Source organism: Crinia signifera, chromosome 11 (genome assembly GCF_055691185.1).
Source record: "Crinia signifera chromosome 11, ASM5569118v1, whole genome shotgun sequence".
In the NCBI taxonomy this organism is placed as follows: domain Eukaryota; kingdom Metazoa; phylum Chordata; class Amphibia; order Anura; family Myobatrachidae; genus Crinia; species Crinia signifera.
In genome coordinates, this window is record NC_139227.1 from 4646203 (window position 1) to 4660723 (window position 14521).

At 44.8% G+C, this 14521-nt stretch overlaps 1 protein-coding gene across 1 annotated transcript in view; it reads left to right on the forward strand.

The window, feature by feature from the left end:
• The window catches only part of SLC6A2 (solute carrier family 6 member 2), a 149682-nt gene that overhangs the window by 94409 nt on the left and 40752 nt on the right, over positions 1–14521 (forward strand). The window contains exon 9 of the mRNA XM_083165586.1: positions 4872–4984. Coding sequence (XP_083021712.1) covers positions 4872–4984 — 113 coding nt within the window. The remainder of the gene's footprint in view (positions 1–4871; positions 4985–14521) is intronic.

Sequence of the window (14521 nt, forward strand, 5' to 3'; positions counted from 1 at the left end):
TGACCCTGACAGCTGAGTTGGGTGAACAAAGGAGATGATGGTGTTGTCCACAGTGATGGAGATATAGGGGAGTGGAGACTCTGGGTGGAGGATGAGTTCGGTTTTGTCCATGTTGAACGTCAGAGAGCACTCAGACATCCAGGAGTAGATAATAGAAAAATAGAAAATGATCCACATTATCAAAAGCAGTACAAAGATCGAGGATGTAATTATCAAACATGGTTACTTGTGAGATGGCTGTATGCAAGCCGCTCAAGAAGTGTGAAGGCCAGCAGCGTAGCTTTGTTTGGGGTGCCCCCCGCCGTTAATGGGGGGGGCGCCCCCCCTCCCCACCCGTCCGTCCGGCCCCCCGTGCCCGCCCCCCCATTGCTGCATGCTTACCTGTCCGCGCGTCCCGGCTCCCCTCCTGGCTTCAATAAATTCTATGCAGACGGACCACAATAAAATGGCCGCCCCCATACCGCAGACAGTTTCAGAGAACAGTCTGCTTTATGGGGCGGCCATTTTATCGAGGTCCGTCTCCATAGCATTGATTAAAGCCAGGAGGGGAGCCGGGACGTGCGGACAGGTAAGCATGCGGGGGATGGGGGGCGGGGGGATTACTATAGCACCGCAGCCCCCCCGGCGCCCCCATATGCACAGCGCCCCCCGCGACCTCGGGGGCTGCGGTGCTATAGTTACGCCACTGGTGAAGGCAAATGGTAGAAGAGATTCTGTGGTAGCTAGAGGGTGAGGAAGAGCCATGGTTGGGTTTTTTAAAGAATCAGGGGCAGATTTATTAAGTTTGGAGAAGAGATAAACTGGAGATAAAGCGGAGAAAAGGTAAAAGGAGATAAAGCACCAGCCAATCAGCTCCCAACTGTCTTTTTCAAACACAGCTGATTGGCTGGTGCTTTATCTCCTTTTACCTTTTCTCCGCTTTATCTCCTTTTACCTTTTCTCCGCTTTATCTCCAGTTTATCTCTTCTCCAAGCTTAATAAATCTGCCCCTAAGTGAGACAAGAGTATGTTTGAATGGCGAGGGAAAGATGTCATTAGAGGCTGATGGCAAGGTGAGAGCACGCAGTGGGTGATAGGGAGCCAAGATGATGAGAGGGGAATGGGTCGTGGAAGCGGATGGAGGGGGGGGGGGGGGTGGAGAGGCAGGGCCGGCGCCCACCACTAGGCAAATCTAGGCATTTACCTAGGGCGCCGACCACTGGAGGGTGGTATTTCCCCCCCCCCCTTGCCGCCCGGGTATCTGTCCTGCGGCGTATATGTGCGTAAAAGCTGGCGGAGGCGGCAGCGGGGGGTCCCTGCAGTCAATAAGAAATAACGAGCGCTATCCGCCAGGCTATGCGGAAGCGCTTCTGTTTTGGAAACACTGGCCGCACGCTGATTGGCTGAGATTCAGCTAATCAGCGTGCGCCGTGCGGCCAGTGTTTCCAAAACAGAAGCGCTTCCGCATAGCCCGGTGGATAGCGCTCGTTATTTCTTATTGACTGCAGGGACCACCCGCTGCCGCCGCCGCCGCTGCCAGCTTTACAGCACCGCAGGACAGGTACCCGGGCGGCAGACACCGGGGCGCCCCCACCCCGACTTGCCTGGGGCGCTCTGGTGCCTTGCACCGGCCCTGGGGTGTGGGAGAATGAGGGAGAGGACTTATTTGTCTGTGGTGAGGTGGAAGGAGCACAAGGTGGGAAGGCTGGAGGGAAAGGATGGTCGAAGCAGCAAAAGTTGCTTATTTAGGGCCCTAACAGGTTCAGGGCCCCACCAACCTGTCACGTAGCTGAAAGGTCATGTTCATGGAAAATTCTAAAAGGAATTTTGTACAATATTTCAAACCAGATATTTTGTGTTAATCCTTCATAGTAAATTGTCTAAAATATGTTATCAATAAAACAAAAACAGTCTCTATTCAAAAGGTGTTTCCACTACAGGTTGAGTATCCCGTATCCAAAATGCTCGGGACCAGGAGAATTTTGGATAACGGATTATTCCGTATTTCGGAATATTTTAATATTTCAATGATGTATTTTGAAGAATCTTGCATGTATGCTGTATAAACACATAATATACACACAAATATATTTTATTACCACATAAAATACACACAAATATATTTTAATTGTTCAAAAAAACAAGGTTTCAAAACGTGAAACAAAATGTGTGTACTATCTCAGCACTGAATTTGAATGCCAAGCAATCATTTTCTTGCACATATATAGTGCCAGTTACATATCATGTCCCCAGTGATGCTGTTACAAATGTCCCCAGTGAGTTTTTAGCAAAAAAAAATTTTTTTTTCACTTTCTGGAATGTCCGTATTTCGGAATAATTCGGATAACGGATACTCGGATACGGGATACTCGACCTGTATATATATTCATTAAATAAACAATTCCTATGGCAGAAGTGGGCAGGGAGCGTTATCGCTAGAGCTAGACTGTGGTACCGAATGTTAGGGGGTTTTGTAAGAATTCGTACCTATAAGAAAAGGTGCAAGGATACGATCCCATGCTATAGCATTTATTCTGCACCTCCCAATAGTCCTGCGAAATATCACAGGACATTCCCATTATTGGGACCTTCCCGCTGTGCCCTATTCGGGAGCATGTGGAGATGTCCCGCTTCGTTCCGTCAGAAAGTTGGGAGGTATATTTATTGCATGCCTGGTACTGTTCTTTAATTACATCTATTACTGTAAATGGTTTTTTTTTACATTTATTCTCTCTGTTATTTGTGTTCTTGCGCTTCAAAAAACTGTAGTATTTTGGGATCTTTCTGAAATCAGACTGTTACATTTCCCCCATAATGTCATTTTTAAAAGATACTGGGAGAAATTTACTAAGATGTGTATTCTACTTCACATGTGATGTCACTATGAGCAACCAATCAGATCCTGTCTACTATCTTCTAGAGGGTGCTAAATAAATAAGAAGGAGATTCTGATTGGTTGCCAATAGCAACATCACATGTGAAGTGAATACGCATCTTAGTACATTTCCCCCTCTGTATGTAGAGTCATTTTCTGAAACCAGCTACAGTAGCATCAATTGCACAATGGCCTCTGACCTGTCTAGAAACCAAGACTTGTATCATTCACCCTTTATAGTTTGCCAGGACACAGAGGGAGATTCTCTAAAGCAGGAATGCGGTAAAAACCCCGTTATCGTTTTTTTTTACCGCATTTCGATATGAAGCAAAACCCGCATGGCGCGTTTTCGCTGCGGGGGGGGGGGGGGGGGGGGGGGGGGTGGTGTGTATCGCCAGCATGGGCTATGGGCTTCTTAACATACCCCTGCAGCCTCGTGCCGACACCCCCCTTCACCTGTGTCTAGGCAGCACATCACTGTGCTGCCTGGACCTGTGACCTCCTCCCTGCACTGTATCATCTTCCGGGTGCAGGGAGGAGGAGGAGGAGAGCCCACGCACGCATGCAGCAGCCCCGGGTAATGGAGGGAGCCACCGGAACCCACAGCACATTGCCGGCAAGATCTCAATGGACAGCTCTTAACGCATGTTAGAGCATATGCGATAATTAGGTCTGCGGTAGCCGGCGATGTGGCGGACAAGGGGCGCGGATGTTACAGCATCCCGCCCATAGTGTATAATCTGTTAAATTCGCAGAGGCCTCTTAAGCTCCCTTTTAACTTTTCTATATAAATAAAATACTCAGGAATGAAATTAGCTTTTTGACTGTTCTAGCAAAGTAGCACCAAAGCCCTTGAGGGCTATGTTTCCCTCTTGCTATAGTTAAGAAACTTCACAGTTGTGGCATCCCAAACAGAATAGATTTCATTGCAATAGTGTCGGTCCTTTCCACACAATGCAAGAGTAAGATTGCACCTTGTCCATACAGTATGTGTCTTTTAGAAAGGTGATGCAAACCTCATCCAGTGATGGAGTATAACACATCCTTCTGTAGGTTGTTACATCAGGTGAGCTACGGTAATTCCTGTATAGAAAACTTTTACAATACAGTAGATAGAGTTCACGTTACACGAGACAGCAAGTTTTAGTACGTTCACATTAGACAAGCTGCGCATGACTGCCCTCTTGTGGCATACAAGTAAAATCACTTCAGCAAATACTAGCACACAGTATAACACTGAATTCAGTCACATTTACAAAGTAACTTGGTAGTTACCACAAAAAAAGTGTGTTATATTGAGACACACACAAGCCGCCCAGCCAAACGTCTGTTCCCTGGCGCCCGAATCCCATTGCTAGCATTCAGTCCAAATCATATCAGCTTGCATCCTGTAGGTTATTATGTCTTCAGGGTGGATAGTTACTGATGCTAATATGCAGCCATCAGCATGAGGAAAATATATATTTCACCATATTCAATTCTCAGGGGACATAGAACATCAATCCATGCATCTGCAGGGTAATCGTCTAAAAAGTTTACAAGCTCTCATTAATCTAACAGTCTATTACAGGATAGTTACTGTAGATGCTAAATACTTGTTATACAGTAGGCCAGGGGTTCTCAAACTCGGTCCCCAGGACCCCACACAGTTCACGTTTTCCAGGTCACCCGGCAGGTGCACTCATTACTCACTGACACTTTTTAAAAGATCCACAGGTGGAGCTAATTATTTTAATTGTGATTCTGTGAGGAGAACTGCAAGACATGCACTGTGTAGGGTCCTGGGGACCGAGTTTGAGAACCTGTGCAGTAGGCCATTTTTTCACTTATTTAGACGGTGTCATTCTTCTCTCCACACTTGGGCTACAGTTTTGTACAGATTGCATATGCCTGTAAAGCAATGCATCAGGCATCAGATATGTTATATGGTCATTTTGTTTGCATTAGCTACTGTTCAGCAAATGTACAAATTGCAGGATATTTGAAATGCCATGAATGTGTTTATTTCTTTTTACAGGACCTGGACTTGTATTTATTTTATACCCAGAAGCAATTTCTACCCTTCGAGGATCAACATTTTGGGCAATAGTATTTTTCATTATGTTACTTACACTTGGAATCGATAGTGCTGTGAGTATAATTTTGGGGCTCCTAACCTTAATTATGACAATATTAATTTCGTCAGTGATACTATTATATTTAAAAAGAGCACCATTTGCCTTCATTAATTAAACCAGTTTATCATGAAGCGGTTAGGAATGCTATACAGGTGGCACTGTTGCACTTGCCCAGCAGTCCTTGAAGCCTCCTGCAAGCTAAGGCTTCACCTATAATAGCCACGTTCAAAGGGGTAAATTAGGTTCACCCCAACCCCGGTGTCGACAGGACTTTTGAGGGGACAAAGCTGATGCAGGAGGCTGGGCAAGGCACTGTACGTGCGGTCTGCAGTATGTGGGCCGCACGGTCAGGCCCTTCAAGATTAGACTGGCAGAACATATTCGGAATATCAAGAAGGGTTATGAACAGCATAGCTTATCCAACCATTTCAGACTCGCACATGGACAGAACCCCAAGGACCTGACTTTCCTCATTATTACCCAATTAGATCAAAACTGGAGGGGGGGCAATTTCAGCAAGAAACTAGACAAAGAAGAGCTTAAATGGATTTTCACCCTGAAAACATTGGAGCCAAAGGGGTTGAATATAGATTTCAATGTAGCAGCATTATAGATATCACAACATCCCCAATATCCACATATAATGGAGTAATCTAGGACTCCATACAGTAGTGATTTTGTCTCTACCCTACATCACGATAACCACCTTTCTAAACATGGATTTAAGTGTATATACCATGATACTATTACTGCACAAACTATATATTGTCTGCCCATTTACATACAAAACAGAACTGGGCACGAGTATCAGCGTTAAAAACACGCAGTACATCAGTCACCTATATGAACTGTGTGCCTGACCCCGCCCACTTACCGGAGCGAGGGATCGGAAGCCAATCACCACTTCAAATTACTAACCAATCAACTAGATTCTTCAGGATCTGACCCCCACACCTGGCCCCACCCCCAGCCAGAGTCAATATTGATGAACCAATAAGCATCATGAACCCGCAACCAATCAGGAGGAAGGTCACTTAATTTAAAGACAGTCCTAACACCGGCACTGACATCCTTGAAAAAGGCTCCTAAGAGAGCCGAAACGCGTTGGACATATACACGCAGACACATCGACTTCAAATCTCCTCCACTACAGGAGTTGAGACCACACAGCTCCGGCTGATCCTGACACCCCGGGCGCAAGCTTAGCAGCCGAACCCGGAAGTGACGGAAGACGCCGTGGAGCAGTGTGCTACTACTGCCGCCCGCCCGCACAAGTCTGCAGCCAGATCTCCGGCGAGGGACCTACGAGACCAGGTATCGGGTAAGAGGTTAGTGTATCACCGGGTGGTTTGGGACGCCAACACCCGGTGACACTCACCGTCTCACCTTGACCTCACCTACTGACTGCTTTCGCGGAACTTTGTTTTCATTGTTATGCCTACATCTCCCCACGGACAGTTATAGCCTGAACTTACCATCCAAGTACCTACTTGTACGGCTTGTATACTGCCCTCCACCCCTCACCCACCCAGTTCCCTGTGAGACATTATCACAGGGGCTATATCCCCCACTATCCCCGCAGTAACATCTCATCCCTCCCTGCCATTCAGTTTGCTAAAACATCACCAGACTTGCAGCAACTGCTTGGTTGGCAAACGTTGTTATACTGCATTATTTTATCTTGCACACCAATAAACCTCTTAAAGGATTAATACGTTTCTTTACACTTTCTTTCCATATATCTAATTTTGACTAGTATTACCTTTCAGGTAGGCAGCGCCAAATTGCACAGTATTTTAGTATATCCTAGGGGGCTGGGGAATCCCCCTTTATTTGGCAGCGCCTCAAATCACAGGTTGAGCGCAATAACCATCCCTTAACCTATAAGTATATTTACCCCAGGTTATTGCAGCACACCGAGCATCACATGGGCCTACTTGAACTTAGAGACAAAAGGGTAGATAGGGCCAAAGAAACTTTTGACATCTTTGATAATACATCAGCTGCACTAGGAAAAGGACAGGACTTTGCTAAAAATATTACACACCTAGAAAAATTACTCAAACAGGAGGGTAAATTATGGTGGGATACATATGCACTACATTGGTACCTTGACCAGCAGACCATTCCTAAAGGCTTGCGAATCAAAAAAAACCCCACGAAATATACAGAGAACACTGAATTTATGCAGAAATGGAACACTACACTCAATGAATGCTCCAACACACTTATCCGCCTCCTTCTAGAACAGCATGAAAATACACTTGCTGGACTAGATCAGGACATCCTTGAGGTACATAAGACCTTAGAACCATTCCAGGACGAATCAGAGTATAAAATCATAGAAGAGATCACAAATAGACGACTTGAAAGAGGGGAAAAGGACATTATAGAGACCAAAAAACGCAAATTTCTACGGGACAAATGGGGAGTAAAGAATTTACACAAGAGAGGACAAAAGACGGGACAAAAACACGACGGAAAACCCACCATAGTCACAGGTACATCAAAGAAATCAATATACAATGCTCATCCCATAAAGCAATACTTCCACCCAAACACCCACAAAAAATTAACCTACCAACAATATATGACTGCATTGCACAAAAAGAACAAAATAGACGAAAACACACGACTGACTGCATTCTCACCAAATGCAAACAGCACAATGACAGACTCAGAAAACTCGTCATTTTCCATTTACGAAATAGAAGACGAAGACCAGGGTCACACAGCCAGAATGTCATTAGAGGCAGGACACATCACATACAGAAGCCACAACAAAGACCAAACAAATACAGACAGCATACTAACAAACGAAGAACAACAAAGAAAGGATATTTTTTTAGAGGAAGCAGCAGGCAGTGTGACCTGCACCCCTCTAAAAACACACTCCACAAACAAAAGGAAAGACAGGGAAGAAGAAGAAGAGGTTGCAGGGGGGGTTACAAAACCCAAAAAAACCAAGACAGCACCGAAGGCCCCACTATAAAACCAGGAGTAGGCATCTTTAACCTTAGCGGGACTGCTCTCACTGACACAGAAATCAGGGTATTAGACAAAGGCCTTAAGTTTGCACCACAGAAAAAACTCAATAAATTTGAAACCTATTTAGACATACGTGCATTCACTCGAAAACTCACTTTAAAGAAATTCTTCATGCAGAACCCTATTGTGACAAACAACATCACACCAGATGACTACAAACATTCAGGACTTAGGCCAAAATCCACCTTTAACCCTCAACAAACAAAAGGACACATTATCCAAACATTTGAGGACCTACTGGTGGGAGATCTGGACAAAATAGGGACCAAAAAGCACCATCATCACAACAATATGACCAAAGCAGAAAAAGAAGCACTCCAACAACTCAGGGACAACAATAACATCATTATAAAACCTGCAGACAAAGGAGGGGGAATAGTAGTCATGACCAAGACCAAATACAAAAATGAAACACTGAGATTATTGGGAGACAGGAACACATATACACTACTAAAAGGGGACCCCACTAACACATACAAACAAGAACTCAAACAACTCATTGACCAAGGCCATAGTCTAGGTATCCTGAACAAACATGAACATAACTTTCTAGCAACAGAACATCCCATAATACCGGTATTCTATCATCTTCCAAAAATACATAAGGACAGTAACAACCCCCCAGGTAGACCCATTGTGTCTGGGATAGGTTCACTAACATCAAATCTATCCCAGTACATTGATCACTTCTTACAGCCCATAGTCAAAACTCAGAAAGCATATTTGAGGGACACTACACACACCCTGCAATTACTACAGAGGATCGACTGGAGGGAGGATATGTGGCTGGTTACTAGTGACGTATCCTCCCTCTACACTATCATTAAACATGAACATGGACTTAGTAGTGTAGAGCATTTCCTCACTGCAGACCCGGCACTACCAAAGGAACAGAAAGACTTCATTATTAGGGCCATCCAATTTACATTGACACACAATTACCTCTGGTTTGATGGACAATTTTACCTACAGCATACAGGGACCGCTATGGGCAGTAAATTTGCACCGAGTTATGCAAACCTCTTTATGAGCAGATGGGAGGAACAAGAGGTTTGGCAGGGTCATCAATTCGGTGCAAATTTACGCCTGTGGCGGAGATTCATCGATGACATTCTGTTTATATGGGAGGGCACGGAGGAGTCACTGCAAACCTTCATTGAACATCTCAATAATAACGAAAAGGGTATCATACTAACCACCAAGTACAGTAGAGAAAGGGTAGAATTCTTGGATTTGGAGATTTATATACATAACTCAAGAATAGAAACCAAAACATACCACAAAACTGTTGATGTAAACAGCTACATATACTCTGACAGTGGACACCATCCAAATTGGCTCAAGAGCATACCCTTGGGCCAATTTACCAGACTGAAGCGGAACTGTTCCAATCCTGATACATTCAGGGAGCAGAGCCAAGACTTGACACAACAGCTACTGGACAAAAAATACTGCCCCACACTTATTGAAAAGGCATATACACAGGTTGAGACAAGGGACAGACAAGAGCTTTTGAAAGACAAAACAGAAACAAGTAATCCTATTGACAGAGACATTCTATTTATCACACAGTACAGTGAGGCTGCAGGAGAAATAAAACACCTAATGAATAAACATTGGAAAGTACTACGTAAGGACAGGATATTAGGAGACATTCTACCAGAGAGACCGAAGGTAGTCTACAGGAAGGCCCCTGACATTAGGAACACACTGGTTAGGAACCACATTCCACCTGGTAGACTAACACAGACTACACTGATAAAGGGCACCCCTGGTTTTTCCAGGTGTGGTGACTGTATAGGTTGTAGAACATGTGCTGGAATAGGAAAGAAAACTGACACCTTCAAGTCCAACATCACAGGACAATCATTCCATATCAAACAAGAGTTGACCTGTCACCACAAAGGAGTCATCTACTTGTTGGCCTGTACGTGCGGTCTGCAGTATGTGGGCCGCACGGTCAGGCCCTTCAAGATTAGACTGGCAGAACATATTCGGAATATCAAGAAGGGTTATGAACAGCATAGCTTATCCAACCATTTCAGACTCGCACATGGACAGAACCCCAAGGACCTGACTTTCCTCATTATTACCCAATTAGATCAAAACTGGAGGGGGGGCAATTTCAGCAAGAAACTAGACAAAGAAGAGCTTAAATGGATTTTCACCCTGAAAACATTGGAGCCAAAGGGGTTGAATATAGATTTCAATGTAGCAGCATTATAGATATCACAACATCCCCAATATCCACATATAATGGAGTAATCTAGGACTCCATACAGTAGTGATTTTGTCTCTACCCTACATCACGATAACCACCTTTCTAAACATGGATTTAAGTGTATATACCATGATACTATTACTGCACAAACTATATATTGTCTGCCCATTTACATACAAAACAGAACTGGGCACGAGTATCAGCGTTAAAAACACGCAGTACATCAGTCACCTATATGAACTGTGTGCCTGACCCCGCCCACTTACCGGAGCGAGGGATCGGAAGCCAATCACCACTTCAAATTACTAACCAATCAACTAGATTCTTCAGGATCTGACCCCCACACCTGGCCCCACCCCCAGCCAGAGTCAATATTGATGAACCAATAAGCATCATGAACCCGCAACCAATCAGGAGGAAGGTCACTTAATTTAAAGACAGTCCTAACACCGGCACTGACATCCTTGAAAAAGGCTCCTAAGAGAGCCGAAACGCGTTGGACATATACACGCAGACACATCGACTTCAAATCTCCTCCACTACAGGAGTTGAGACCACACAGCTCCGGCTGATCCTGACACCCCGGGCGCAAGCTTAGCAGCCGAACCCGGAAGTGACGGAAGACGCCGTGGAGCAGTGTGCTACTACTGCCGCCCGCCCGCACAAGTCTGCAGCCAGATCTCCGGCGAGGGACCTACGAGACCAGGTATCGGGTAAGAGGTTAGTGTATCACCGGGTGGTTTGGGACGCCAACACCCGGTGACACTCACCGTCTCACCTTGACCTCACCTACTGACTGCTTTCGCGGAACTTTGTTTTCATTGTTATGCCTACATCTCCCCACGGACAGTTATAGCCTGAACTTACCATCCAAGTACCTACTTGTACGGCTTGTATACTGCCCTCCACCCCTCACCCACCCAGTTCCCTGTGAGACATTATCACAGGGGCTATATCCCCCACTATCCCCGCAGTAACATCTCATCCCTCCCTGCCATTCAGTTTGCTAAAACATCACCAGACTTGCAGCAACTGCTTGGTTGGCAAACGTTGTTATACTGCATTATTTTATCTTGCACACCAATAAACCTCTTAAAGGATTAATACGTTTCTTTACACTTTCTTTCCATATATCTAATTTTGACTAGTATTACCTTTCAGGTAGGCAGCGCCAAATTGCACAGTATTTTAAACACAGGACTGGAGTCAGACTTGGACACAAAAGGAAGGACCAGACACACAAGACAAATACAAACTTTAGCACACTACCATGTGCGACTAGCACGGGACCACTGCAGCAGATGGTATACACGAGCACCACAGCACTGGAGAGGGAATTACCAAGCACTGGGTACTGAACCGCAATGGCATTAGAGGTGCAGGCCCAGGCAGTGTCTAAATGCAATATTGTACAGACAGACAAGTGACAGGACCGGATTGTGGAGCAGAGCTGGCACAGATGGGTAGATAGACAGTACGTAGAGCAGGACCAGACTGTGGGGCAGTTCTGGTTACAGACAAATGGGTGAAAACATATAAACAGAAGCTCTATTGGAGCAAGAATCAACTGGGACAAACAGGACCAAACACAGCACAGGCACATGGAGGGTTAAACAAACTCTGGGAACCAGGATCCAGGTAGGTACAAACATGGCTGGGTAGGATCAGGGTATACAGACAAGCACTAAGTACAGGAGATATCCGCATAAGGGTTGGTCAGGAAAGCATGCATGTGCTCTGCTGCAATGGCTTGAAATAAGCAGTATAACCAGCACAGAGCTTAGGGCAGGCTGGGTAATATAGGAAGCAATATCCAATCAGAACAGCTAGAATGGACAAGCCCCTTAATGAGGAAAGTAACTGCAGGTGCGCAGCCTGACACAAGGCAGAGTGCTAATTGCTAATTATATGACAGGTGAAACTGAACACAGAACAAATACAAGAGTCAGGCTGTATTTAGACAGACCCGTCAGAGGTGACTCTGAACAGAAGCATTGTATAACAAAGAAACTTTTGTCAATCATGGATATTAGATTGGTCGTGCTCCGATGAACATGTTCGGTGCTCCATAGGGTTTTTTTTTATATTCCCCATATGCATTTCCTTAAAACAACAAAATAAGAAATTAGTGGAGTATCTATTAGGGAAAAACACTGTATTGTGTATAATTATTGGAGAAATAATAATAAAGTTAATAAACTCCCCATCGGGTATCCCCCAGGTCCACACTTTTCAATTTCACCATAACTTCAACTTAAACCTTAACAACTAACTTATCTAATAAAAAAGACACAGACACAAGTGCTGGCGTTTCAAAATGAATGTCAAATTTATTTGACAATTAACTAAACTATATATATAATGGTGGCGGCACCAAAGAACGGTCACTATAGGAAAGTGGGGTTAAAGATGTCTACCATACACACCATCGCTGGTGATCACTCTCCCCAGTCATCCACTCGTGCTAGTGGTGACCATCCCCCGGGCGGAAGCATGGCCGATGACCCTAGATGTCAGGGGAGAGCGACACCCCACTATATACACACACATCAAGATCTTACAAGGATGACCGTTCTTTACCGCCGCCTAAGAGAAAAGAAATAGGGAAGGGTGGGTGGGGCTTTTCGGACAGAGGAAGCTTCACATGCTAGCATGTGACTTTTCTTACCCTATCTATACCCTCCCACTGCTCTGATAGGCCTTATGCCCATCCTGATTTACATATCGTTCTTTATTTGGTTCTGATAATCAGAACTGTTGTACTAAGAGAATACAATAAATTATGTTTCTAAAGGTGAATGTACTCATTGCTTGTTATAAGATAAAAGGATAGATAAATAGTTAGCATCACTTTTATTACTATTATGTGCAATATTGATTTATTATTTAGTCAAAGGTTTTTTTGTCTAATTTATTTAGGAGGCCAACATTTGTTGTGCACATACTGTAGTGTAGGTATTTAAATGTATCTAGTGGCTAGTACAGTACATTGGGTCCTTATCAGGAAATCCAGGGTGATATTTAATAGAATGCGTTTTTTTGAGGCTATAGTTTCGCAAAAAAAACAACAGTTTTAGCACTGTTTCTGAAATCGCCAAGTTAATAAGATGTGAAATGCCGCGAAATCGCACATTTTGAAGTGGTGATATTTAGTAACGCTGGAACTCGCATCCAGATGTTTTCCCATTATCATGTATAGAATTCAGATATTTAATGAGATGGGAATTCGGGGAAATGTTACTAAAAATCGCCAAACATGCAGACCAGGTTGTGATGTGTGAATTTGACATAATCAAGCATAGATTGAGATCTGTGAATGGTTCTATGGTAAAATATGTGTAAAAGTAAATTTATTTTTTTTAAATGTCATGGGGTCCCCCCTCCTGAGCATAACCAGCCCTGGACCTTTGAGTGGGACCTGGCTCCAAAAATATGGGGGGGGGGGGGAAGCGTAGGGCCCCCCTATTTCTGAAACCAGCCCCGGACTCTTGGACCGGTCCTGGTTTCAAAAATACGAAGGACAGAAAAACCGGGGGTTCCCCTGTATTTTGAAACCAGCACCTGGCTCCCACAGCCTGGTGCTGCCACAGCCGTGGCACATTTTTAACATAAGGTCCCCCGGCCAAAACATGAGCACCGTGGCTGGTCAGCCTTGGACAGGATACCTGGGGAAGTGGGGACCCACCCAATAAAGGTATCCCCTCCTTCATGCTTCACCTGTCCAGGGCTGAAGCCCGGGGCTGTCACCAGCATCCGTGGGCTGTGGACGCCAGCCTGATATGGTTATATCAGCCATACAAAACATTTCTTTATACAGGTGAACTACAAGTCCCAGCAGGCCTCCCCCGCATTCCGGGACTTTTTCATCTGATTTTGATGGATTAGGCCTGGGGTAGCCAACCCTAGTCCTCGAGAGCTACCAACAGTGCATGTTTTGCAGGTCTCCTCACAGAATCACAAGTGAGCTAATTAGCTCCATCTGTGGATCTTTTAAAATGTGTCAGTGATTACTGAGTGCAGCTGTGCAGCAGCTAGGTTGTCTGTAAAATGTGAACTGTTGGTAGCTCTCGAGGGCTAGGGTTGGCTACCACTGGATTAGGCTGAGAAATTGGATGAAAAGTTGTGTTTCGTCTTCAATTCCGATCCGATGCATGGTCCCGTGCGCATCAAATATGAGCTGGAGATCGGACCTGCTGCACCAAGGAGCTATCGGATCACGCAGCCATGACTGTCATGGCATATGATCCACTGTACAGATTATTATGCAAATGGACAATAGTT